The 27915-nt window shown below is 46.0% G+C and overlaps 1 protein-coding gene and 1 long non-coding RNA gene across 8 annotated transcripts in view; one reads left to right on the forward strand and one right to left on the reverse strand.

The window, feature by feature from the left end:
• Nucleotides 1-27915, forward strand: part of LOC132540491 (uncharacterized) — a 493968-nt gene that overhangs the window by 261775 nt on the left and 204278 nt on the right. The window lies entirely within an intron of this gene.
• The window catches only part of TIAM1 (TIAM Rac1 associated GEF 1), a 447258-nt gene that overhangs the window by 22212 nt on the left and 397131 nt on the right, over nt 1-27915 (reverse strand). For all 7 annotated transcript variants that reach the window (XM_060198601.1, XM_060198598.1, XM_060198600.1 and 4 more), the window contains 7 exons: nt 20796-20975; nt 19233-19301; nt 18189-18314; nt 11399-11507; nt 6341-6520; nt 6109-6227; nt 344-452 (listed from right to left, as the gene is read on the reverse strand). In XM_060198601.1, the coding sequence (XP_060054584.1) occupies nt 344-452; nt 6109-6227; nt 6341-6520; nt 11399-11507; nt 18189-18314; nt 19233-19301; nt 20796-20975 (892 nt within the window). The remainder of the gene's footprint in view (nt 1-343; nt 453-6108; nt 6228-6340; nt 6521-11398; nt 11508-18188; nt 18315-19232; nt 19302-20795; nt 20976-27915) is intronic.

The raw sequence follows: 27915 nt of genomic DNA on the forward strand, positions 1-27915 counted from the left end.
ATTTGTGGTGCAGGCACCGAGCTTCAGCAATGACCCTGGAGGCAAAAAAGAAGTAGAAGGAGGAGGAGGAGGAGAAAGAGAAATAGTAGAAGGGTCCAATTTCCCTCAAAATGGAGGAGGAGAGGGAAGAGGAGAAGAAAAAGAAAGAGGAAGAGTAGAAGGAGGAGGAGGAGGAGAAGGAGTGAGAGGAGGAGGAGGAGAAGTAGTAATAGTAGTAGAAGAATCGTCCAGCTGCTCTCAAAAAAGAAGGAGTGGGAGAAGGAGAAGGAGGAGGAGGAGTTCAGCTTCCCTCCCTGCCCCTAACTCACCCCCATGCCCAACCAGCCCCTTTTCTGGAACATACCAAAAGCTGCCAATTCTGGCTCCTTCTTCCACTTCCCCAGTGAGGAGGGTGGGTTTGGCCATATCACTGTGGTGTGCAAAAGCAGGTCCCCCATGCTCAGATCTGCCACCTAGAAACCAGGATGGATCGGGGAGGAGGGGAGAAGGGGAGAAATGAATTACTCAGGGGAGGGAGCAGGGAGGGAGTTACAGTCAGTCAGATTCTTAGGGCGCTTTGAAGTCCAGCAGGCTAATTCATGAAAATGCTGTCCTTAAAAACATCGAGTCATTTTACCTCTGATCTCTGTTCATCAACCTACCAGTGTTTCAGGCACAAATTAACCAAGACGCATTTAATCCACTCATGAAGCTTTCCCTTTGCAGGTAGGGACAGGAGCTTTAAACCAGGTCCCTGTGCACTGCAATGTGTGTGATTAACCAGGTGAGACACTGCCTGGCCCCTCTCTCCTGCTCTATCTCCCCTACCCTCTCAATTTCTCTCTCTGTCTCTATACAATAATAAATAAATAATATATTTTTTTTTAATTTTATTTATTTATTCCTTTTGTTGCCCTTGTTTTTTTATTGTTGTAGTTATTATTGATGTCGTTATTGGATAGGACAGAGAGAAATGGAGAGAGGAGGGAAAGACAGAGAGGGGGAGAGAAAGATAGACACCTGCAGACCTGCTTTACTGCCTGTGAAGCGACTCCCCTGCAGGTGGGGAGCCGGGGGCTCGAACCGGGATCCTTCCGCTGGTCCTTGTGCTTAGCGCCACCTGCGCTTAACCCGCTGCGCTACCGCCCGACTCCCATATTATTTTTTTTAATGTAGTAACTGACGGGACCGGGTGGCAGCGCACCTGGTTGAGCGCACATGTTACAGTGCTCAAGAGTGCCGGTTCGAGCCCCAGGTCCTCCCCATCTGTGAGGGGAAAGCCTTTTGAGTGGTGAAGCAGGGCTGCAGGCGTCTCTCTGTCTCTCTCTCCCTGTCTCCCCCTTCCCTCTTGATTTCTGGCTTTCTCTATCCAATAAATAAAGATAATAAAAAAATTTTTTTTAATGTAGTAACTGACTCCAGTATAGATAGATACATCCATGTGATTTTCAGAGGGGGCTGAGCTGGAGCCTTGAAGATGTATCATTTCACTGCTCAGGCTGATTTTTTTTTAATATTTATTTTATTTATTTATTCCCTTTTGTTGCCCTTGTTGTTTTATTGTTGTAGTTATTATTGTTGTTGTCGTCGTTGTTGGATAGGACAGAGAGAAATGGAGAGAGGAGGGGAAGACAGAGAGGAGGAGAGAAAGATAGACACCTGCAGACCTGCTTCACCGCCTATGAAGCGACTCCCCTGCAGGTGGGGAGCCGGGGTTCGAACCAGGATCCTTATGCCGGTCCTTGTGCTTTGCGCCACCTGCGCTTAACCCGCTGCGCTACAGCCGACTCCCAGGCTGATATTTTTTTAAATTTTTTAAAAATATTTATTTATTTTCCCTTTTGTTGCCCTTGTTGTTTAACATTGTTGTGGTTATTGTTGTTGTTACTGACATCATTATTGTTGGATAGGACAGAAAGAAATGGAGAGAGGAGGGGAAGACAAAGAGGAGGAGAGAAAGACAGACACCTGCAGACCTGCTTCACCGCCTGTGAAGTGACTCCCCTGCAGGTGGGGAGCCGGGGGCTTGAACCAGGATTGAGCAGATTTTTTACTGAGAGAGACAGAGAAAGAGAGAGATACCACAGAACTAGAGTCTCCTCCAGTGTACAGCACCTCCCTAGACTAGGTGATCCTGAGCTGGTATATACCCTACCTGCTGAGCTATGTCTCTGGCCGCCTACATAATATTCTAAATCAAAACAGGCCCCCAACATTCAGCAAGCTGATTCTGCATTTGGAGACCACAGATGGGTGTCCTTTTAGTCATTCTTGCATTTTGCCTTGCTCATTAACAAGCATACAAAGGTCTTCGTAGAAAAGTTTTTGAGGGTCGGGCAGTGGCACACCTGGATGAGCGCACACATTGCCGTGTGCAAGGACCCAGGTTCAAGTCCCTGGCCTCCACCTGTGTGTGTGTGTGTGTGGGGGTGCAGCTTCACAAGTGGTGAAACAGGTCTGCAGATGTCTCTCTTTCTCTTTCTATCTCTCTGTCCCCTCTCAAATTCTCTATCTAATTTTTCTTTGTCCTATCAAGTAAAATAAAAAAAAAAGAAAAAGAAAATGGCTGCTGGGAGCTGTGAATTCATCGTGCAGAGACTAGTCACAGCATTAACTCTGATGACAAAAATGGAAGGAAGGAAGGAAGGAAGGAAAGGGAAGAGGGGAGGGGGAGGGAGAAGGGGAAGGGAAGGGAGAGAGGAAGGAAGGAAGGAAGGAAGGAAATAAGGGAAAGAAAGGCTAGTTTTCAAGAAAATGAGCACCAAATCCATCTTTTTTGTACTCTGATTCAATTACCAAAAATTAGTTTCCGTATCCTCCATAGCAAGCTGTCCTGGCCCACCAGCTCCCATCACTGTGCCTTTCTGAGTCTCTAAATTGCAGGTAACATGCAAATTGTGTCCAATCTGAGCTCCTACTTGACTAGCACCAGCAACAGGAAGCCCAGTCTGTCTCCGTGGACAAGTCATACAACGATTTCCATTTCATTAATCAAATGTTCATTTTCCCCATCTGCTTTCTTCACGTCATACAAACAAAATGAATCTTTAGCATGCATTCGTTCTTTCTTTTGTGTTTGCAGTACATGAACTTCTTAAACCCTGAGCTTCACGCCTGAGCTAATTCCCCCTTCCATATTTTTATATATTTCTGAGGATGGAGGGATAGGGAGAGAAAACACCAGCCAAGAAGACCCACCATTCTTGGACATGGTGCTCTCATGTGTCAGGGACTGAATCTAGGGCCTCACTGTAGAAAAAACAGGCAGCACTCACTGAAGCTCCAACATTGTGTATCTATTTTCTTTTTTCAGACAGAGAGAATGAGAGGCCAGGCAGCAGCACATTACAGTGCACAAGGACCCAGGTTCAAGCCCCTGGCCCCCACCTGCAGGAGGGAAACTTCACAAGCGGTGAAGTAGGGTTACAAGTGTCTCTGTCTCTCTCCCTCTCTGTTTTCCCTTCACCTCTCAATTTCTTTGTTTCTATCTAATAATAAAAAATTAAAAAAAAAAAAAAGATAAAGTGAAAGAGACTCACAGCACCAAAGCTTTCTTCAGTGTGGTCGGGGGCCAGGCTCAAACTTGGGTCACACACAAGGCAAAAGCACAGTGAGGTATTTCTATCCAAGTGAGGTATTTCTTCTGTCCTGTGTGTCTACTTTTACAGCAATGTGAGATGCCATGCTTTGTACCTCTTTCTAGGAATTACTTCTAAACAGTCCAGAAGCCTCTGTCTCACAAAGCCTGAATAATAATGTACTGCACATCCAGACAGGAGACTGACCCTTCACCTCCAGACTAAACAACCCAGCTCAGCCCACCTGCTTCCTTTGACCCTCCTCCAGGGTCTCAGCAGTCATTTCTTTCAAGTGTTCCCTCTTTTCCCTTCCCCCGGGATAGAAACAAAAGCCTAAAACAATAGGTTCCAGCAAACACAGGATGTAGAAAGTCCTGGCTGGAGATTATACAGCAAACTCCTCTGATTCATCCTGGGGGTTATCAACAGGAATTCTGTCACCCAAACACATCTCACAGTTTACTGGAAGTCATTGCCCAGGCCCGTCAGTTCCTGTGACTGTTGCTTCTAAGTTGTTTTCCAGGGAAGACTTAACAATAACAACAAAAAGATTTAGTTGGGGATGTATGTAGCTCAGGCATATCACATAAAAAAGGCAAAAAGGAGATGAGTGGTGCACACTTGGTTGAGCACACATATTAATTACAGTGCGCAAGGTCCTGGGTTTGAGCCCCAGTCCCCACCTGCAGGGGGGAAGCTTTGCAGGTGGTGAAGCAGGGCCGCAGGTGTCTCTCACCCTATCACCCCCTTCCCTCTTGATTTCTGGCTATCTCTATCCAATATATAAAGATAATTAAAAAATTGAAATAAGAAAGGCAAAAGTAGGGGGGGCACGTGCGGTGGTGTGCACCAGGTTAAGCGCACATAGTACAAAGTTCAAGGACCCACGTAAGGATCCAGTTCGAGTCCCCAGCTCCCTACCTGCGGGGAGGGGGTCGTTTCATAAGCAGAAGCGGGTCTGCAGGTGTCTATCTTTCTCTCCCCTTCTCTATCTTCCCCTCCCCCCTCAATTTCTCTCCATCCTAGCCAATAAAAATGGAAAAAATGGCCTCCAGCAGCACTGGATTCCTAGTGCAGGCACTAAGCCCTAGCAATAACCCTGGAGGCAAATAAATACATAAATAAAAATTAAAAAGCAAAAGTGGGGGGTGCACCCAACTGACTGCACATATTACTGTTGGCATGCATGAGACCCCTTCTGTTTCATTTGGTTTAAATCCCCCCTGCTTAACACTATTCTATTTACATAACCACTTCATTCTATTTACATAATCACTGTTAACAAGCACCACCCTCCCTCCAGGGCATTTGTGGTTCAGTGATAGGATTCTCGCCTGCTCTGCCCCCTCCTTGTCACACTCTGATTTTCACCAGTCAATTTTCTCTCCACCCTCTCTATGTCACATCCTGTTTCCACCCTACTTGGCAAGTATATATATAAAGACAGCATTGTGAGTTTTACGGTACCTTGAGTTTAGCTTAGCTCGTCTTAGATTGTGCTGTGTCCTGCATGAATAAAGAGATACTGCCTACAGCTCAACCATGAGTCCCTGGTCCTCTGTTACCCGCCCGTGAAGCCAGCCCGGTGAAAACGACATAGCCCGGGAAGAACAACATATTACTATGCACAAGGAGCGGGGTTCAAGACCCCACACGTGACCCGAAGGAGGGAGGCTTCAAGAGCGGTTAAGCAGGGCTGCAGGTGTCTCTTTTATTCTCTCCCTCTCTAAGTCACCTTCCCTTCTCAATTTCCCTCTGTCCTATCAAATAAAGCTAGGGAAAAAAAAGTTTCTTTCCCCCTAAGGCCAAAGTAAAATAAATTGAAAGACCAAGAGTCACAGAAATATTCATTCATTCCACAAATATCTACTGAATAGCCACACAGACTTCTTCTCCTTTTTCTTTCCCTCCAGGGTTATCGCTGGGGCTCAGTGCCTGCACTACGAATCCACTGCTCCTGGAGGCTATTATTTTCCTTTTGTTGCCCTTGTTGTTTATTGTTGTTGTGGTTATTATTGTTGTTGTCACTGCTGTCATTGTTGGATAGGACAGAGAGAAATGAAGAGAGATGGGGAAGGAAGAGAGGGGGAGAGAAAGACAGACACCTGCAGACCTGCTTCACTGCTTGTGAAGCAACTGCCCTGCAGGCGGGGAGCTGGGGGCTTGAACCAGGATCCTTAATCTGGTCCTTGTATTTTGTGGCATGTGTGCTTAACCTGCTGCACTACCACCTGACCCCCTTCATTATTATTATTATTATTATTATTTTCTTTATTTTTTTTTTACCAGAGCACTGCTCTGCTCTGGCTTATGGTGGTGCGGGGGACTGAACCTGGGACTTGATGGAGCCTCAGGCATAAGAGTCTGTTTGCATAACCATTATGCTATCTACCCCCGCCCTATTTACTCTTCTAATGCGGGTATAGCTTTAACCTTGAACCACACTTATGACAAGGGACATTCATGCTCACGTTCATCCTAGAGCAAAACCAGAAGCCACCAGCCAACACACAGACCGGCGGGCATGAGGCCGGACAGGGGGACACCTCACCTCTTTCTTCTCCCCCGTCTGCTCAGCAATCAGTTGGTCGAACACAGCTCCAAACTCCTCGTGGATCTTCTGCATCTCGTTGATGTGACTGGCAACCTTGTTCATGGTCTTGATGGCCACTGGCAGGCGAGAGGCCACAGGAGGCGATTAGAGGAGACCATGCTGGGTTGCGGTAAGGGGGGGGAGTGAGTTTCAAGGGAGATTCCCCCCGGGAGGGAGAGAGGGGGCTCACCGTCCAGGTGGTAGTGTTCCTCACTGTCCACGTCTGTCAGGGCAAACAGCTCCCTCAGCAAGAGTGGGTATTTGAGGATCCTCTGGATGGGCTTGATGAGGTACGACTCCAGGGTGGACGAGTGCTGCTGCTTTGGGTTCTGGGCATCCAGGAACGCCTTGAGAGCCGGGTCCGTCTTGGCTGGAAGGGGGATCAGGGGAGGCTGTCAGTATGGCACCACCCAAGGACTCTCCCCACCCTACCCTATCACCTGTGCATGGATGGCTCAGACCATGTGGACAGGAAAATCAGGAGGGATGACTCAGTTGATGGAGTGCAGGACTGGCCTGCCTGAGGTTCCCGGTTCAATCCCCAGGGCTGCACATACCACAGTGGGGCTCTGGGGCTCTTGTGCTCGCTCTCTAGCTCATATGAACTAAATCAAATTAAGGGGACAGGTGGAGGGTATACTCAGTGGGGCACACCTTACCATGTGCAAGGACTCAGGTTCAAGCCCCCAGCCCCCACCTGCAGGGCGGAAGCTTCAGAAACGGTGGAGCAGTGCTGCAGATGTCTCTCCATCTCCCTGTCTCCCACCCTCTCTCAGAAAGAAAGAAAAAAAGAACAGAGGATGGAAGAGATCAATGTCTTTAGATGCCTATCGTAGGGAGATAAGGGTTTGTATCTATGTGTCAACAATTGTACAGTAAATCATTAAACAGATAAAGAGAGGGGCCAGGTGGTAGTGCACCTAATTGGGTGCACATGTTACAATGCACAAGGACCAGGGTTCGAGCCCCCCACCCCAGTCCCCATATGCAGGGAGAAAGCTTTGCGAGTGGTGAAGCAGGGCTGCAGGTGTCTCTCTGTCTCTCTCCCTCTCTATTTCCCCCTACCCTCTTGATTTCTGTCTCTATCCAAATAAAAAAAGATAATTAAAAAAAAATTAAACCAGATAGATAGATATGAAGAAAAGAGAAAGAGAGCAGAAAAAAATGAGGGGGATATAGTGGTATATCTAGTTGAATGCATATGTTACAGTGCACAAGGACCCAGGTTCCAGCCCCTGGTCCCCACCTGCAGGGGGAAAGCTTCGCAAGTGGTGAGGCAGGGCTGCAGGTGTCTCTCTGTCTCTTTCCTTCTCTATCTCCCCCTTCCCTTTCAATTTCCCTCTATCTCTATGCAACAGTAAATAAGATTTTTAAAATTTCTTTTAAAATATTAAAAGAAAAAAAGGGGGTGGAGGAGGCCACCAGGAGTGGCAGCGTCGTACAGGCAACAAACCTCAATAACAACTCTCGTGTCAAATAAATAACTGAATAAATCTTCCCAAAAATAAAGAAAGAAGGGTCAGAAAGACAGCTCTTTGGATAAAGTGCAGCTTAGCCAGGTGTGAGGCCCTGGCTTGAGTCCCAGCACCATAAGAGAGGACCACAGCAGCAGAGGGAGCGCCAGCACTCTCTCTCTCTCTAGCTCTCTCTGAAATCCAAAGAATGAAACAAGTCAGCCTAGGAGTAGTGGAATTAGGCATGTAAGAAGCCCAGGCATCACAAAAACAAAAAAAAACAAGAAGAAAAAAAATCAAGACAAGGGAGTCAGGCGGTAGCGCTGTGGGTTAAGCTCATGTGGTACGAAGTGCAAAGACCGCCGGCTTAAGGATCCCGGTTCGAGCCCCCGGCTCCCCACCTGCAGGGGAGTCGCTTCACAGGCGGTGAAGCAGGTCTGCAGGTGTCTGTCTTTCTCTGCCCTTCTCTGTCTCCCCCTCCTCTCTCCATTTCTCTCTGTCCTATCCAACAACGACGACAACAACAACAACTACTACTACAATAATAAAACAAGAGCAACAAAAGGGAATAAATAAATATATTTTTTTAAAAAATCAACACACACAGCTCCTCTGTTCAAGAGCTAATCTTGGAAGAGAGAGAAAACCAGTAGTGATGACCCTGTACCCTGGCGCCTGTCCACCTCTCGCAGGGGCTGAGGAACCCATCACCACCGCCATCTTTAAGTGCAGAAGTATGGCCCCAGTCCTTTCACCCAACAACTCTGCTTCAGCAGACTGGCGAGAACACTGGACTTAAAAGAGTAAGGCTCCAAGTTCAACCCTAGGCACAGCGTGTACCAGAGTGCTGCTCTAGTTCACGCGTTCTCTTATGTTGATAAATAAATCAGTTCTGGAGAGAGTCATAGGCAGGGGACTTTTTGTTCTCAAAAAGTTCTTTTCATCTTCTTGGTTCAGTTGGCCATTTAAAAAAATGTTTTAAAATATAGGTTTGGAAAGTGGGGGGAAATAGCATAATAGTTATGCAAACAGACTCTCAGGCTTGGCGTTCTGAGGTCTCAGGTTCAATCTCTCAGACCACCATAAGCCAGAGCTGAGCAGTGCTCTGGTAAATAAATTAATTAACTAAAAATGTAAATAAAAACTAAAATTTTTTTTAAAAAATTAATGGAATAGTCTTGGAAAGATGACATCCTTATGTTTCAGGTTCAAATAATAATAAATAATAAACATATACTATGATTATGTATTTATTAACATTATTGTTTCTCCTCTCAATTTCTCTCTGTCCTATCAAAAAATGAAATAAATAACATAAACTGCCCAGAGAACTGTGAGAAGTATATCTTTTCAACTCAAAGAAGAGCTCTCATATTGCACCAAAGTAGAAGACTCTGGGGTGGGTGGCGGGGGAGAATACAGGTCCAAAAAGGATGACAGAGGACCTAGTGGGGGTTGTATTGTTATATGGAAAATGGAGAAATGTTATGTATGTACAAACTATTGTATTTACTGTTGAATGTAAAACATTAATTCCCCAATAAAGAAATTTAAAAAACAATAAAATCATATCATAAAAGGATATCCTCAGTACCCAAGTAAATGTCTTGGAAAAAAAAAAAAAGCTCTCTACAGTTGTTCACAGTCTCACAAAGTTCTGTCCCACTTTAGAAAGAAAACCCAGAGAGACATGACATTATGACTGACACAGCATGTGTGCAGCCATTGTCAAGGTCAGAGAAGAGGCCGGGGAAATCCCCAGGTGCCCTGCGGAATGTTTGTGCTGAGTTAGACAGAACTCTGCAGCAGGGCAGGAAGTATGAAGTCTGCCGTTATCTAGGGCAGGGGCTTTTATCATATAGGTACAGGCAAGGTATCAGAATAGCTCATGGTAGATCTGAAAATAGGTTCTGAATTACACCCAGTGAGCTTTCTCTAGCCGCCAACACAGGCAGTGTAAAGTATGTACATATCCAGGGACTTGACCAGCAGTTGCTCCCAAGGCCCCCCAGGTCCCACCTGCAGGGAACAGCTTCTTCATATGTAGTGAAGCAGTGCTGCAGGTCTCTCTCTCTCTCTCTCTCTCTCTCCCTCCCTCCCTCCCTCCCTCTCAATTTCTCTGGCTCTATCAAATAAATAAAATAAAGGAAAAAGGGGCCAGGCAGTAGTGCAGCGGGTTAAGCACATGGCACGAGGTGCAAGGACCAGTGTGAGGATCCCAGTTCAAGGCCCCAGCTCCCCACCTGCAGGGGGGTTGCTTCAAGGGTGGTGAAGCAGGTCTGCAGATGTCTACCTTTCTCTCCTCCTCTCTGTCTTCCCCTCCTCTCTCCATTTCTCTCTGTCCTATCCAACAACAACAGCAATGACAACAACAACAATAATAACAGCAACAAGGGTAACAGTAAGGGCAACAAAAAAGGGGGGTTAAAAAAAGAAAGGAAAAAATGTTTTAGGGGTGGAGGAAGTTAGCATAATGGTTATGCAAAGAGACTCTCATGCTGGAGACTCCAAAGTCCCAGATTCAATCTTCTGTACCGCCATAAACCAAAGCTGAGCAGTGCTCTGGTAAAATATATATATACACTTTTTTAAAGAGATTTGTTTATTGCCAGGCAGTGGTGTACCTGGTTAAGACCCAGGTTCAAGTCCTTGATGCCCACCTGCAGGGGGAAGCTTCACAAGTGGTGAAGCAGGGCTGCAGGAGTCTCTCTGTCTCTCTCCCTCTCTATTTCTCCCTTCCCTCTCTGTCTCTATACAACAATAAATAAAAGATATTTTTTGCCTCCAGGGTTATTGTTGGGGTTCAGTACCTGCACTATGAATCCACTGCTCTTGGAGGCTAGTTTTTCCCTTTTGTTGCCCTTGTTGTTTATCATTGTTGTGGTTATTATTGTTGTTGTTATTGTTGTTAGATAGGACAGAGAGAAATAAAGAGAGAAGGGGCAGATAGAGAGGGGATAGAAAGATAGACACCTGCAGACCTGCTTCACTGCCTGTGAACTGACGCCGCTGCAGGTGGGGAGCCGGGTGTTCAAACCGGGATCCTTGTATCGGTCTTTGCACTTCATGCCACGTAAACTTAACCTGCTGCACTACCACCCGACCGACCCCCTGAAAGATTTTTTTAAAAAGAGAGAAAGATGAAAGATTAAAAAAAATAAAAAGGCAAAATGACTTTCTGGAAACTCAGAAAGAGCTATTATCTCTCCCTACATACAGAAGGAAAGGAGTTTGTGGGCAGAGAATTCTGCCCTGTTCTGTGCGAAAGACTACTGCAAGTCGAGCGATTGATTGTCTAGCATCATGAAACAGCATGAGTGGTGACAGTGGTGGCTGTCATCTCTCACCTGGGAGCAAAGCCAGGTGAGGGAGGGATGATGGGGAAGGGGGAGGCGGTGGTGCACCTGATTAAGCACACACATTACAGTGCGCAAGGGCCCAGGTTCAAGGCCTTGGTCCCCACCTGCAGGGGGAAAGCTTCACGAGTGGTAAAGCAGAGCTGCAGGTGTCTCTCGGTCTCTCTCTCCCTCTTTATCTCCCCTTCCCCTCTCAATTTCTCTGTCTCTAGCCAATAATAAATAAATAAAAATATGTATTTTAAAAAGATTTTCATTCTACATAAATTGACAAAACCATTCATCTGAGATAAGGATACATTTCATCAGCCAGTGTCCTCACCTGTGACTTGTCAGAACATACAGGAAGGACATGGCTGACTTCTGGCCCAAAGCCCCAGGGAAAAACATAGATTGACAATAGACACACCACCCCCACCCGGCTCTCTGAGGCCTCACCTTTCACAAGGACCTTGGGGACTTTCGTGTGGCTGGCGCAGAAGGCACTGTAGAGCTTGAAGCGGTCAGCATAGTACAGAAAGGACCCCCCGAGAGAGAACAGCACTTTCTGCAATGAAGGAGAAAACGCACAATTAGTTCATTTCTCTCCTCACCCAGGACAGCCAGCAGGAAACTCACAGAAGTGTCAGACCCCCAACACTGCTGAAATCTGTCACACCCTGGTGACCTGCTAGAAGGCACTTGGGCCCTGGATTTTGCCTTCTTAGTAATTAACAGTTTGCTGGGTTTATGTCTCCAGATTTACGTTGGCGGGTTAGTGAGCAAACACACATGGCATTTGGGAAGAGACAGGAATCTGAGCTCTCTCCCTAGCTCCTGTCGGCAGGTAAGAAGTGACAGACCAAATAAAGGTCAGAAAATGCAGACACTTCCCAAAAATAGAAAACACAGCTTCCTGGCTTCACCCTCATCAGCACTGCCTCATGTAAGGAGCTCATCCAAGCAAGAAGAACATGCTCATTACAAAGAGAAACGAGTTTGGAAGCCTGGGTGGTGGTGCATCTGGTTGAGTGCACATGTTACCATGCATAAGGACCTGGGTTCAAGCCCCCAGTTCTCACCTGTGGAGAGGGAGGGAAGCTTCACAAACGGTGAAGCAGTGCTGCAGGTCTTGGTCTCGGTCTCTCTCTTCTCTCTCTCTCTCTCTCTCCCTCCCTTTTCCTCTCAATTTCTCTGTCTCTATCCAATAAAGAAAAGAAGCTGGGCAATGGTGCACCTAGTGGAGCACAGGCATTACTGTGCATAAAGACCCGGGTTCAAGCCCCCAGTTCCCACCTGCAGGGAGGAAGCTCTGAAGCTCATGAAGAAGACACCTCATGAAGTATCTCTCTCTCTTGTCTATTTCTCCTTCCTTCTCAATTCATCTCTGTCTCTATCCAAATTGGAAAAAAAAAAAAAAAAGGTCATCAAGAGAGGTAGATTTGTCCTGTAGGCATCAAGACTTAGTGATTACCCTAGTGGCAATAAAAAAATTTAAAAGAAGGAGAAGAAGGAGAAAAATAAGGAGGAGGAGGAGGAAGAAGGAGAAGGAGAAGGAGAAGGAGAAGGAGGAGGAGGAGGAGGAGGAGGAGGAGGAGGGGAAGAAAGAGACAGTCTGGCCATAGGGAGCCTCCCCAGTCTGCACCCTCTTGGGGGAGGAGAGGGTGGGGAGCGGAGTACTGGGGGCTGTCTTCCCTATTAGAAAAGTATCACGTCTGAGGTGGGGCTCTTCTTCTCCTACACATTTTATACAAATGCAAACATGAAGATGAATGCACAAGGGGGCTGAGCAGTGGCACACCCAGTAAAACACACGTAGTACTAAGTACAAGGGCCCACACAAGAATCCAGGTTCGAGCCCCTGGCTTCCCAGCTGCATGGGAGGTGGGGCACTTCACAAGCAGTGAAGCAAGTCTGCGGGTGTCTACCTTTCTCGCTCAACTTCTCTTTGTCCTATCCAATAAAAATAAAAAGGACAAAATGCTGCCAGGAGCAGTAGATTTATAGTGTTGGCACCAAGCCCCAGAGATAACCCTGGAGGAAAAAAAGAAAAAGCGATGGAAGCATAGGAGGTCCTCAAGGATTACCACTTTCAATATCCTATCATTATAACACTGGTAAAGGCAGAAGGATGGAAGGATGGAGGGAAACACGGTAGGAAGAAAGGAAGGGCAGGCATGGGAGAAAACATAACAGTTATACAAAGAGATTCCCATGCATGAAGCTCCAAAGTCCTGAGAGAGAGAGAGAGAGGGGGGGGGGGGGGAGAATGAGGAGGAAGAGCACTGGGGCACTGGGAAGATAGCACAGCCTACTGGAGCACAGACTCCTATGCTGGGGGCTTCAGAGACCACGGGTTCAACACGTGTCACTGCCTTATTCTGGAGTTGGGCAGTACTGTGGTTCTCCTCCACAATAAATAAATATTTTTTAAAAAGAGAAAAAAAAAAAAGAGCACCAGTTAGAGTTGAATTAAATGACATTACTGAGGAAACTGTGGATGGTGGGAAAGTATGGTGGTTGTCTCCTTTCTCTCTCTCTCTCTCTCTCTCTCTCTCTCTCTTCCTCCAGGATGATCACTGGTGTTTGGTGCCCACACAAATCCACTGCTCCTGGAGGCTATTTTTTCCCTTTTTGTTGCCCTTGTTGTTTATCATCGTCATTATTATTATTGTTCTTATTGCTGTCATTGTTGTTGGATAGAACAGAAAGAAATAGAGAGAGGAGGGGAAGACAGGGGGAAGAGAAAGACAGACAACTGCAGATATGCTTCACCATTTATGAATCGACCCCCCTCCCTGCAGGTGGGGAGCCAGGGGCTCAAACTGGGGTCCTTAGGCTCATCCGTGCACACTGCGCTCAGCGCACTTAACCAGCTGCACTACCGCCCAGCCCCTCCTGTCTTTCTCTTTTTCAACATCCAGAAAAATTTTTTTTTTCTTCCAGGGTTATTGCTGGGCTCAGTGCCTGCACCATGAATCCACCGCTCCTGGAGGCCATTTTTTCCCCTTTTGTTGCCCTTGTTGTTGTAGCCTCATTGTGGTTATTATTATTGCCATCGTTGATGTCGTCTGTTGTTGGATAGGACAGAGAGGAATGGAGAGAGGAGGGGAAGACAGAGAGGGAGGAGAGAAAGACAGACACCTGCAGACCTGCTCCACCACCTGTGAAGCGACTCCCCTGCAGGTGGGGAGCCGGGGGCTCAAACTGGGATCCCTACGCCGGTCCCTGCGCTTTGCACCACATGCGCTTAACCCACTGTGCCACCACCCGACCCCCAATCCAGAAAACTTTAAAAAAATTGTCCTAGACACATCACTTAGTAATGTCACACATGTGTAACACCTCTGGTTCATTCCCTGTCACCACATTTTTTTAAAAATGACTTGGCAGGGGTAGATAGCATAGTAGTTACGCAGACTGTTAAGCCTGAGGCTCCAAAGTCCCAGGTTCAGTCCCCTGCACCACCATAAACCAGAGCTGATCAGTGCTCTGGTGTTAAAAAAAGAAGACAAAAAAAGACTTAGGTTATACTGTATTATATTGTTATAAAAACTTAACTGCTCACCATTCTACATTAGCATCAGAATATTTTTTTAATATTTACTTATTTATTTATTTATTCCCTTTTGTTGCCTTTGTTATTTTATTGTTGTAGTTATTAGTGTTGGATAGGACAGAGAGAAATGGAGAGAGGAGGGGAAGACAGAGAGAGGGAGAGAAAGACACCTGAAGACCTGCGTCACCGCCTGTGAAGCAACTCCCCTGCAGGTAGGGAGCCGGGGGCTCGAAGCGGAATCCTTACGCCGGTCCTTGTGCTTTGCACCACGTGCGCTTAACCCGTTGCGCTACAGCCCAACTCCCCCAGGATATTTTTTAACAGCAGACTAGCACTCTGTGCCACACACTTGGAACATCTTCACCAGTCTGTCTATTTCCAGCCAAACGCACAATAAGGATTTTATACCAAGCAGTTATAGCGGACGTCTACAGGACTGGGTATGGGAGCAAACACCGACAATCCAACAAACCAGAAGCCAACTCCATTGCTGGGAGAAGCCCTCGGGCCCAGAAAACTCAAGGTGCACCAGCTAGCTGTCTTACAGGATGGACAGGATGGAAGATGCCACATTCTGCAATAAGCCAGTAAAGTGACGATCAGGGAAACGGGGGGTGGTGGTTAGGGGGCAATCTAAATCATATTTCAAAGGGTGACCACGCTAATGGGACTTGTTAAAAGAATAAAAGCATCAGTCTCTTTCCAGGAAAACAAAGTCACTCTCATACAGAAGTTCTGTGAGCTAATCTCTTTTGGTGACTAACAGCCCCCAGCAATAGGCTGGCAAGGCATATCATGAGCGTTATCTACTTTCCGTTAGAACCGCGTGTTCCAGGGTCTGTCTCTATTCATGCTCCTCAAGCTTCACAGTGGCTCCTTCCCGGATGAACTGACAAGCTGCTGGTCTTTCACAGGGATTTCAGAGTCCTTAATAATGAGGGAGCTAATTCAGGAGTTGTGTATCATTCCAAACAAAAGGGAGGAATCAAACTATATTTCAACTGGACAGCATGATCATCCCAGAGAGGAAAAACATGAACTCACCAAGCAGTCTGAACATAGAAGAGAAAAGAAATGAAAAGAAAAGTAGAGAAAAGAAGGAAAAAAAAGAACCCAAAGCAGTCTATTTAAAGCTAGAGTAGAGAACAGTACCAAGCCTGCACCTTATTCTTAAACAGTATAAAGAAAAAGACAAAAATGAGGGGCCAGGCACTGGTGCACCTTGTTAAGCACTCACATTACAATGCAGACAGCAAGTTTCAGAGCTGCAAGAGTGTCTCCTTCTCTCTGCTTCTTTTATTATTATTATTATTATTTTCCCTCTTGTTGCCCTTGTTGTTTTATTGTTGTAGGTAACTACAATATTATTGTTGTTGTTTATACCGTCACTGTTGGATAGGACAGAGAGAAATGGAGAGAAGACAGGAAGACAGAGGGGGGGGGAGAAAGACAGACACTGCAGACCTGCTTCACCGCCTGTGAAGCGACTCCCCTGCAGGTGGGGAGCCGGGGGCTCGAACTGGGATCCTTAAGCCAGTCCTTATGCTTCATGCCATGTGAGCTTAACCCACTGCTCCACTGCCCGACCTCCACCTTCTCTCTGCTTCTTTTATTATTATTACTATTATTATTATTTTCCCTTTTGTTGCCCTTGTTGTTTTATTGTTGTAGGTAACTACAATATTATTGTTGTTGTTTATGCCATCACTGTTGGATAGGACAGAGAGAAATGGAGAGAAGACGGGAAGACAGAGAGGGGGAGAGAAAGACAGACACTGCAGACCTGCTTCACCGCCTGTGAAGCGACTCCCCTGCAGGTGGGGAGCCGGGGGCTCGAACTGGGATCCTTAAGCCGGTCCTTGTGCTTCGTGCCATGTGAGCTTAACCCACTGCGCCACCGCCCGACCTCCCCCTTCTCTCTGCTTCTATACTTCTGTCTCTCACTCTTTATTAAAAAGAAAGAAGCTTGGGTGATAGCAAGTCTGGTAGAGCAAACAGGTTACCATGTGCAAGGACCCAGGTTCAAGCTCCTGGTTTCCTCTTGCAGGTGGGAGTTTCATGAGTGGTAAGGCAGGGCCGAAAGGCTGTCTCTTTCTCTCCCTCTTTCTCTCCCTCTCCCCTCTCAATTTCTCACTGTCCTCCCAAGTAAAAAAAAAAAAAGAGGCTAGGTTAGCATGCACAAGGAACCAGGTTCAAGCCCCCAGTCTCCACCTGCAGGCAGAAAGCTTCAGCAGTGAGGAAGCAGAGCTGGAAATCTCTCTCTCTCTCTCTCTCTCTCGCTCTCCCTCCTCTTAATTTCTCTTTGTACTAACCAATAAATAAATGAATAAGAAGACCAAGAAGAAACCGCCACTGGGAACAGTGGTGTCACGCAGGCACAAAGCTCTAGTGATAACATTAGTGGCAAAAAAAAGGGACAAAAATGAACAAATAAAACATCTGGAATATTATATGATGAAATATGGCTCGGCTACTTAAGGGAGGAAAGAATGGTTGGTGGATAAAAGCAGCAAAAAGGAAATAATGCAGTAAGATTATGTCAAGTATAACACACTCACATTAAAAAAAAAAAAAAAAAGCACACACTGCATGATTCTATTTATAGAAAACTCTAGAACTGATCTATGCCAGCAGAGCATGGCTGCCGGTGGCTGAGAGGCAGCTCAGAGGCAGGAGAGATGAATCACAAAAGAGCAGGAAAGGAAGCTCTGGGTAGGCTCATTACCCAGGTTGGCAGGATGGGTTCACAAGTACCCACTCTTGTCAATACTTGTCACACTTTACACTTTCAATATATGTACTGGATTGCGTGTCAATTAGAACTCAGGGCACCTGATTTCTTTTTCCTTTTGAAAGCCTATGAGGGTGACATGGGAAGTGACACGGTTATGCATGGATCCAGGAGCTGTGCCAACACAGTAAGGCAGCACAGGAAGTGTGTACCATAGAGACTGGCCAAACAAGGAAGAGGAAAGATGCTGGTAGCAGCCCCATGGGTCCAAAGTCCTCATTAAGGCTGCAAGGACACCGTGGTTTGAAAGACTGTCTTTTTCATGACTAATGAGAAGCATGACCATTAGGTGATGTTTCTGGGAACTGCATTAATTAATCTGTTTACTGGGAGGCTAAGGGTGCCAGGCTCATTTGTCAATCGCAAGGAATAAAAGGCAGGAGCACAAACAGAACAAAAGGTCAAGGGTGGCACATCTTCCAAGAAAAGAGGCAGCAGACACACCAGTCTGATGTAAGGCACTGGTTTTATCTTCGTCAAGTCGAGCAGGCAGTCAGTTACTTCCTCTCTCGGCCTCCATTCAGGAATCAACCCAGACCTGAAAGCCCACACAAGACTCAACACCAAGAAGAAAAAGCCTCTTACACCAAGGCCAACAGAAGACTGGACTTGACCTACAGGTTAACTCAGCACCACCGATTTTTTTTTTTAAATAACATTTCTTTTATTGTTGTTGTGATTATTATCTTTATTTATTGGATAGAGACAGCCAGAAATCAAGAAGAAAGGGGAGACAGAGAGGGAGAGAGATAGAGAGACACCTGCATCACTGCTTCACCACCAGCATAGCTTTCCCTCTGCAGGTAGGGACTGGGAGCTTGAACCTGGATCCCTGTGAATTGTGACACGTGCGCACACCACCCAGCCCCTTTCTACTGATTTTTAAGGACAAAACTTACCTTAAACTGATCAACTTTCTCAAGCTTTTCCAGGTCAGGAACCAGTCTCACACCGTCTTCCAGAGTTTTAAGGAATTCAACCTGAAACTCCACCATCTCGGTTAAGTTTCCGAAGAGTACATCAAGCTGGGAAGCAAAGGGGGGGGCGGGGAAGCGCTTAGTCTAGTCCATAGTTCATTAACGCATCAGACACTTTATTTCCTGTGGTTGCCAAGATTTTCTTTTTTAATATTTATTTTTTGGGTAGTGACTAGGAGTGAAACAGAGATATGTGCAGCCCTGCTTCATCACTCGTGAGGCTTCCCTCTCAAAATCGCAAAGATTTTCTATCAGGGCTGAGTGGTGGCATGCCTTATTGAGTGCACATGCTACAATGCACAAGGACCCAGGTTCGAGCCCCTGGTCCTGCCTGCAGGAGAGCTTTGCAAGTGGTCAAGCAGCCGCACCTATCTCTCCATCTTTCTTCCTCTCTATCGCCCCCTTTCTTCTTGATTTCTGGCTGTCGCTACCCAATAAATAAATCAATGATAATAATAAAAGATTTTCTGTCCAAAGTTGTCTATTCTGATAATGAGCCCACTGACTGAAGGCAGGGGTGGAAGCTCCTGGATATCTGAGAACAAGTCAAACACTTTCTTTTTTTTTAAAATTAATTAATTAATTTATTTATTCCCTTTTGTTGCCCTTGTTGTTTTATTGTTGTTCTTGATGTAGTTGTTGTTAGATAGGACAGAGAACAATGTTGAGAGGAGGGGAAGACAGAGTGGGAGAGAGAAAGACAGACACCTGCAGACCTGCTTCACTGCCTGTGAAGCGACTCCGCTGCAGGTGGGGAGCCGGGGACTGGAACCGGGATCCTGATGCTGGTCCTTGAGCTTTGCACCACCTGTGCTTAACCCGCTGCACTACCGCCCGACTCCCTCCAAACACTTTCTTAAGAACAGGTAATGTGCTGGCCCACATATTGCAATGAAATGGATTCCGAATGAGTCCTCCCTCTTCACTAAGCCAACACCACCCAAGTGAAGATGATTCCCACCATACCTCATCTTGGGTGAGAAATGTTTCTTTCTGCAGAGGCTTTAGGTATCTCTCCATGAGACAGTTTAAGTCCTAGGGGTAGAAAGGATACCTCATTAGCATTTTTAAAAGTCTACCAAGAATCTGAAGGAGAAAGAACAGATTATAACATGAATGCCCCAAACCCAGTCTTCCGGTTGCCACGAAAGGGCCATTGAAGCAACAGGGTCAAACTTTTCCTGTACATATGTTTCAGGTTTTGCCAGGCCAGATGGTGTCTGTCACAACTACTTAGTTGCAGCTGTAGCAGGGGAGCAGGCTCAGAGAACACATAACTGAATGAGCATGGCTGTGTTACAAGAAACCTTTATTTGTAAAGACAGCCAGTGGGCAGAATTGGACCTGGAAGGCCACAGTTTGCTGGTTTCTGCTTCAAATAAGAAAGCAGATCACTGAAAACAGACCATGTTTTTAGCATATAATTTAGTGTAACGTATAGTCGTAGGGGTAATACACAATTATAACAGGCAGTAATAGTATAGCTAATATTGAGGAGACACATGTTATATAATTAGTATAATTAATATTAAGAATATGATATAGCCACAGAAATAACTAAATATCAGAACACAGGGTAGTAAGTCTAAAGATGAAAAAAGAAAGAAAGAAAGAAAGAAAACTGCTGTCGCCTTTCTGCCCAAACTCAAATGAGGAAGACATTATTCCTAAATGTTTTAAAAAGTTAAACTTAGGGTCAGGCAGTGGCACTCAGCTCTGGTTTATGGTGGTACAGGGGAATTGAACCTGAGACTTCAGGAGCCTCAGGCATGAGAGGATTTTGCATAACCATTATGCTATCTACCCCACCCCCAATCTCAAATATCTATATCTCAATGAACTGTATACAAATACTCCTCCAGTCGCAATCTACTGATTATATATCTGTGACTCATTGGAGGAATATCTGTCTCTTTCTCAGTCAGTAACCAAACATACATGTTAATGAGTTGTTTGAAAAATATTCACTATCCTCATTCTCTCTCTCTCTCTCTCTCTTTCTCTCTCTCTCTTTTTGCCTCCAAGGTCATGGCTGAGACTCAGTGCCTGCACTACGAATCCACTGCTCCTGGTGGTCATCTTCTTCTTACTGGCTAGGACAGAGAGAAATTGAGAGAGGAGGAGGAGATAGAGAGGGAGAGAGAAAGATAGACACCTGCAGACCTGCTTCACTACTTGTGAAGCAACATCCCCTGCAGGTAGGGAGCCGGGGCTTGAACTGGGAGCCTTGCGTGGGTCCTTGCACAGGTCCTTGCGCTTCATACTATGTGCGCTTGACCCACTGAAATGCCACCCAGCACACACTATTCTCCATGGATCTATTCTGTCTACTAATGAACTGATGTAAGATGTACTTCCCATCATGTGTCCTTTCAATCCAGTATACATAGCATGCACCTGAGTCGCCCACTGGAAGAACGGCCGTGCTTCCTTAAATATGTCTAGACCACGCTCGATCTGAGAGGCTAAGATGCTTCTGGTGACCGTGAGCTTGGCTTTGTGATAAGCCCAGGAGAGACCCGCTGGTACCTTCACATAGGTGCGTTCCGTCTCCAGAAGCTCGCAGATGACCTTGCGCAGCTTGTCAGCATCTGTCAGTTGCCTCGTGGTGGACAGCTGGGGTGCCACAGGGTCCTGGGGAGACGGGCTGGAGTCTGAGGGGTTCATCTCATGGAGGCTGCGGCAGAAGGCGGCCACCTGTTCCGTGCTCTGCGGACACAGTGCAGAAAGAAGTGAAACCAGCCTTTGCTGGAGAGACAGCTCAGACTTCTGTCCCCGCTGGAAGTGGTAGTGAATGAACCATCGCCTGTGACTTCCATCTCTCCTTCCCTCCGACCACCGGCAACCAGGCGAGAGAGCTCGCTGTAGCCTTAAAACAGCTGCCAGTATGGTCACCAACATTCACCAGAGGCTCATCAAACAACCATTCAAAGCAGCTGCTAATGGGTGTCGAGGGCTCAGGGCACACCATGTGCTAGTCTGTTGAATTTAATTCTGCCCATCACATGGCAAAGAGAGACTTTTCTCAAAAATGGGCCTCTGCTTCCACATGGGGTCAGTCATCTTTGTATAAATGGCCCACAAACTTCTCTGGTATGTGTCTATTCATTTTCCTGATTAAAGTTTAAAATATATCAGTGGGGGGGAAAGCCCTATGAGGAATAGTTACATGGAGTTGGGAGGGAGAATCTTTAACAATGGAATAAAAATCACTGATCTAAGTCTTATAAATACAAAAAAAAAAAAGTCACGGGACATATACTCAACAGAGTGCTTGCAACTCTATAGATAAAAAGGGGCTATAAGGTGTCCTTTGGATGGAACTGGCAGTGATTATGCTCAGGGAAATAAGTAAGGAAGTGAAGAAAAACACACAATGATTTCACTTGTATGTGGAATATAGAGAACTGAAATTCACCAACCTGGAAAAAAACGAACATATGTATGTAGTCAACCATATCTACGATGTTGGCAAAACTCTGGTGGTGGGAATGGTGTGGAATTATGCCCCTATTATCTGATAATCTTGTAAATCACACACACACACACACACACACACACACACACACACACATATTAACGAAGGACTATTCTCATCCCTGTGCAATGTTTGAGACAAAGCAATTCCAGAGTGGGTAAGTAACTCATTAATGATCACAGTTTGAGGGGAGTCGGGCGGTAGCGCAGCGGGTTAAGTGCACGTGGAGCAAAGCCCAAGGACTGGCGTTTGGATCCTGGTTTGAGCCCCGGCTCCCCACCTGTAGGGGGTTTGCTTCGCAGGCGGTGAAGCAGGTCTACAGGTGTCTGTCTTTCCTCCTCTCTGTCTTCCCCTCCTCTCTCCATTTCTCTCTGTCCTATTGTTGATATTGTCCAATGACAATATCAACAATAGCTACAACAATAAAAAAAAGGACAACAAAAAGGAAATAAATATATAAATATAAAAAATAATAATAATCACAGTTTGAAATGGGCAAAGCTGGAGTTTTAGCCAGGTAATGTGGCTTGAAGTCTGTGTGTGTGTATACACACAAATTTGTGTGTTCAGTGAGAAACTAAGAGAGAGAGAGAGAGAGAGAGAGAGAACATAGCATCACTTCATCCACAGAGCTCCATGGAACTCAGGGCCTTACATGTGCACGGCAGGTGCTCCACTGCTGAGACACCTCTGGGTCCCTTGAGGGCTGTGTTCTATAGCTCCACAGGAAGCTTCCCATGAGGACAAGGAGATGCAGAGAAATGCATTTCATTCAAACTACAAGGCAAATTACTTCTCTCAGTCCAAGTGACTTTCTGCGCTGATTTTACAATGTTGGATGGTGGTTTTATGAGCCAAGACTCTTCCTGGCTCATTTCAAAAAAATAGTAAAAAAAAAAAAAAAAATTGGATAGTCAACAACTTGCTTGGCTTTGTATGTTAACTCTCTTTTCAGCCACGAGCTTCCAGATGCTAGCATGATGCCAACGAGACTTCTCTGGACAGACGACCCCAATGTGTCCTGGAGCTCTGCTTCCCCAGAGCCCTGCCCCACTAGGGAAAGAGAGAGGCAGACTGGGAGTATGGATCTGCTGGGATAGCTTCGCCGGCGGGAGAGAGATGACCAGGGACTCATGGCTGAGCTGGGAACGCAGTTCAATCTTTATTGATGAGCAGGAATGCAGTGCAATCTATCTAATCTCCATTCATTAGAAAATCCCCACCTGCAGACCTGCTTCACTGCTCATGAAGAGTCTCCCTTGCAGGTGAGAGCAGGAACTCAAACCTATGTCCTTATGCACAATGATATGTGAACTTAAGCAAGTGCGCCAACATCTGGCCTCCTTTATTTATTTATTTATTTATTTATTTATTTATTTATTTATTTTATTTTATCTATTTTTAAAATAGAGACAGAAGGAAATAGAGAGGGAAGGGAAGACCCAGAAAGGAAGAGAGAGACACCATCAAACCTGCTTCAACACTTGTGAAGCTTCAACCCTGCAAGTGGGGACAAGAGGCTTGAACCTAGGTCCTTGTGCACTGTAATGTATGTGTTCAACCAGGTGTACCACCACCTGGTCCCACTGTTTCCACCCCCCATTCATTTTTCTTTTTTTCTTTTTTTTTAATGTATTCCCTTTTGTTGCCCTTGTTGTTTTATTGTTGTAGTCATTATTGTTGTTATTGATGTTGTCACTGTTGGATAGGACAGAGAGAAATGTAGAGAGGAGGGGAAGACAGAGAGGGGGAGAGAAAGACAGACACCTGCAGACCTGCTTCACCGCCTGTGAAGCAACTTCCCCTGCAGGTGGGGCGCCAGGGGCTTGAATCGGGGATCCTTCTGCCGGTCCTAGTGCTTTGCACCACCTGCACTTAACCCGCTGCGCCTGACTCCCCCCATTCATTTTTCTTTTTTAAAGACTTTACTTTTTTTTTTTTTTTTTTTTTACTAATGAGAGATAGGAGGAAAGAGAAAGAACCAGAAATCACCATGGTTTATGTGCTGCTGGGGACTGAACTCAGGACCTCATGCTTGAGAATCTAATGCTTTATCCACTGCACTGCCTCAAAGACCACTTCACCTGCAGACCTGCTTCACCATTTGTGAAGCGACACCCCTGCAGGTGGGGAGCCAGGTGCTCAAACCAGGATTCTTACGCCAGTCCTTGTGCTTTGCCACCTGCACTTAACCTGCTGCGCTATCGCCCAACTTCCACCACTTGTTTGGCTTTTTTCCTAAATATTTATTTATTAATGAGAAAGACAGGAGGAGAGCCAGAAAGAACCAGACATCACTCTGGTACATGTGCTGCCAGGGATTGAACTCAGGACCTCATGCTTGAGTGTCCAGTGCTTTATCCACTGCGCCACCTCCCGGACCACAACTTGTTTTTGTTTTTTTATTGATTTTATTTATTTGTGAGGTAGAGGAAAGGTGAGAGAACCAGAGTAGTACTCTGGTACCTGCAATGTCCAGGATTGAACCAGGGACCTCGTGCTTAAAGATCCAACACTTCATCCATTGCACCACTTCCTGCACCTTGACACAAACCAATTTTATTCAGTGATGAGCTTGAATAGTGCAAATACGATCCTTAAATACAGAGCTACATATGCATGGCTTTGTCTGGAACAATTAAAAAGAAACAAATAGGGCAAACATAACAGAAATGTTCAAGTAATTCACTGGTCACTGTAATAGACAAGATGGACAGGGAGAGATATCTGGCCCAAAAAGCAGATCTCATGGACAGAAAGTGATAAGAAGGGGGCCAAGCAGTAACACACAGGGTTAAGTGCACATAATATGAAACGCAAGGACCTGCGCAGGGATCCTGGTTCGAGCCCTTGGCTCCACACCTGCAGGAGGGGGTTGCTTCACAAGCGGTGAAGCAGGTCTGCAGGTGTCTATCTTTCTCTCCCCCTCTCTATCTTCCCCATCCCTCTTGATTTCTCTCTATCCTTTCCAAAAAATCGAGAGAAAAAAAATGGCCGCAGGAGCAGTGGATTCATATTTCAGGCAGGCACTGAGTCCCTGTGTTAAACCTGGAGGCAGAAAGGAAGGAAGGAAGGAAGGAAGGAAGGAAGGAAGGAAGGAAGGAAGGAAGGAAGGAAGGAGGGAAGGAAGGAAGGAATGGAGAAAGAAAAAAAGAAAGGGATAAGAATAGTTGACAATAGGGACAGGCAGGCAATGGCGCACCTGTTTAAGCACACACATCACAGTGCTCAAGGACCCAGGTTCAAGCTCCTGGTCCCCGTCTGTACTGGGAAAGCTTCACGAGTGGTGAAGCAGGGCTGCAAGTGTCTGTCTCTTTCCCTCTCTACCACCTCCTTCTCTCTCAATTTCTCTGTCTCGTCTCCATTCAATAAGCAAATATATTTTAAAAATAGCAGACAACCAATAGCCCTGGCTTCCAGTTCATCCCAAACTTTCTTTTTTGCCTGATCTGAAGCTGAGCAAAGGAACTCAACATTGCACACGTATAACTGGCACCTTTACTGGTCTAAAGAAACCTAAGTGGGTTTAAAAGGATGGTACCTTCCTCCACTTCTCCCACACAAGGGTTTGGTTTTAGATAGCTCAGCAACAAAGCACCCTTCTGTGCACACAGGAGGCTGTAAGTTTGATCCCCAGCACCACAAAGGAGCAGCAAAGAGAACCCCATAGAGGGTCAAGCAAAATAGCTCACTTGGTTAGTGCACGGCTTTGCCATGTATGTGACCCACCCAGGTTTGAGCCTGGCCCCCACTGTATTGAAGGAAGCTTTGGTGCTGTGGTCTCTTTATGCCTCTGTCTCTCTCTTAAATAAATAAAAATAAAAAAGAACAACTGGTGGAGAGGGGCTCTGTTTCCCACCACTCCCATCAAAAAAAAAAAAAAAGAAGAAGAAGAATCTGGGCCATGGAGTTAGATCAGTGGTGACGTGCATGCCTGAGACCCTAGGTTTACTCATCACAATGGAACTCATGTTTTTAGGTTTGTTTTACATATATATTACCCTTGCCCTTTCCCCACATTGTTACAAGAGACATATTCTTTCTTTATAATATCTTCAGATATTCTTTTTTTAACTTTTCAAAAAAAATTTATTATCTTTATCTATTGGATAGAAACAGCCAGAAATTGAGAGGGTAGGGAGAGATAGACAGAGAAACACCTGCAGACCTGCTTCACCATTTGCAAAGTTTTCACCCTGCAGTGAGGACTGGGGGCTCAAACCTGGGTCCTTGTGCATTGTAACATGTGCCCTCAACCAGGTACAATAACACCTGAACACCTCTTTAGATAATCTTTAGAATATATTTAATCTGGAGCTTTTTCACATTGTAGCCCAGCTTTTAATTCCCCTGCCTCTCCCTGGGGCCAAACATTCTTACTGGTTTGCCCTGTTTAACCAGAGCACTGCTCAGCTCTGGTTTATGTTGGTGCTGGGGGCTGAACATGGGACTTTGGAGCTTCGGGCTTGAAAGTCTCTTTGCATAACCACTGTGCTATTTTTCTTTCTCTCTTTCTTATACATACTTTGTTTTCTTTTATTTTTTAAATATTTATTTATTCCCTTTTGTTGCCCTTTGTTAGTCAATTATTGCTGTAGTTATTATTATTGTTGTTATTGATGTCCTTATTGTTGGATAAGACAGAGAGAAATGGAGAGAGGAGGGGAAGACAGAGAGGGGGAGAGAAAGATAGACACCTGCAGACCTGCTTCACCGCCTGTGAAGCGACTCCCCTGCAGGTGGGGAGCCGGGGGCTCAAACTGGGATCCTCATACCGGTCCTTGCACTTTGTGCCTCATGCGCTTAACCCACTGTGCTACCGACCGACTCCCTATTTGTTTTACTTTAATGAGAGAGAGAGAGAGAGAGAGAGAGATCAGAGCACTGCTCAGCTCTGGTTTATGGTGGTGCTGGGGATTGAACATGGGACTTCAGAGGTGGAGGCATCATGACAGTCTTTCACATAGTCATTATCCTTTCTCCACCACACAAGGTATTTTGTTGGTTTGTCTGTTTGCTTGTTATGAGAGAACAAAGTGCCACTCAGCCCGTTATGTTCTATTTGCTTCTTTCTTTGTATCATCTTTTCTGTCTTCACCGGGCTTCACCATTCCCAGCTAACTTTTTCAGATAGAAAGAACAGAGGGAGAGAGAGAAGAAAGACACCACAGCACTGAAGCTCCCAGGTGTGGTGGGAATGGGTTTCAACCTCTCAAAAAGGGACACATGCAGGTGAGCTATTTCGCTGGCCCATTTTTCCTGCTTTATGAGGTGCTAGGGCTGGAACCCAGGGCCTCATGCAGACAAGGCATGCATGCCACTGCTGAATCACCTCCCCAGCCTGTGGCCAAATGTCTTTACATCAGAATCTACCAGAACCTTTTCCTATAGCTTAGCCAGTCCCCCCCGCCAATCCTTCCCTTCCCCAGGTCACACAAGTCCCTTGGCTTCCTGATCAGTCACATGCCAAGCTCTGCTCCCAGAAGTGTCCTCTCAGCATGCTTTTGAGAGTCTAGTTCCCAGTAACCAAGACAAGCGTTAGAAATTGCTGAGAAGGGGAAACAGGCCACTCACTGGCTGTTCTAAAAGGAGGTGGGAGGATAGGGGAGGGGGGAGGGGAATGGAAACATCTTCCTGCTTCTGGAAGCACTTTGGACATTTGAAGCTGCCTGTTACAAACCACTCATGGCACAGGAGCAAAGGAGGAAGGAGACACTCCACCGAGGTCAAGGAGATGCTCCCTGTTTCTAATGGGGCCCTCTGCCTGCAGAAGATGAAACGAAAAAAGTACAGAAAAGGAGGTAGGTTCTAAGGACACACACCATCAGAGCAGCTGCCCCAAGCCGTTTAGGCCCTTCCTGTTACGCAACCCCAAAAGGCCATTTTTCTGCCCCTCCTGAGTTCAGAGTTAGTTCTAAAACTGCCCCTTGAGTCTGGCCAGAGTTCACACATCCCATGGCTTGGCTTCAAAAGCAGCCCCGGTGGCGGTGGCCTGAAATCTTGACAGCCTTTATTTCAGCTTTCTGGGAGACAAACACAAATGCAGAGCACTGCTCCCTATCAATGCAGAGATCATCAGATACATGGCCAACACCTTTTGAACGACCTTTGGAGAAGAAGCCATCCCTGGAGGACGTATGTGGGTCCACCAGATAGAAGTTCAAGTTGCCT

The sequence above is a fragment of the Erinaceus europaeus genome, chromosome 9 (assembly GCF_950295315.1).
Source record: "Erinaceus europaeus chromosome 9, mEriEur2.1, whole genome shotgun sequence".
NCBI classification, from domain to species: domain Eukaryota; kingdom Metazoa; phylum Chordata; class Mammalia; order Eulipotyphla; family Erinaceidae; genus Erinaceus; species Erinaceus europaeus.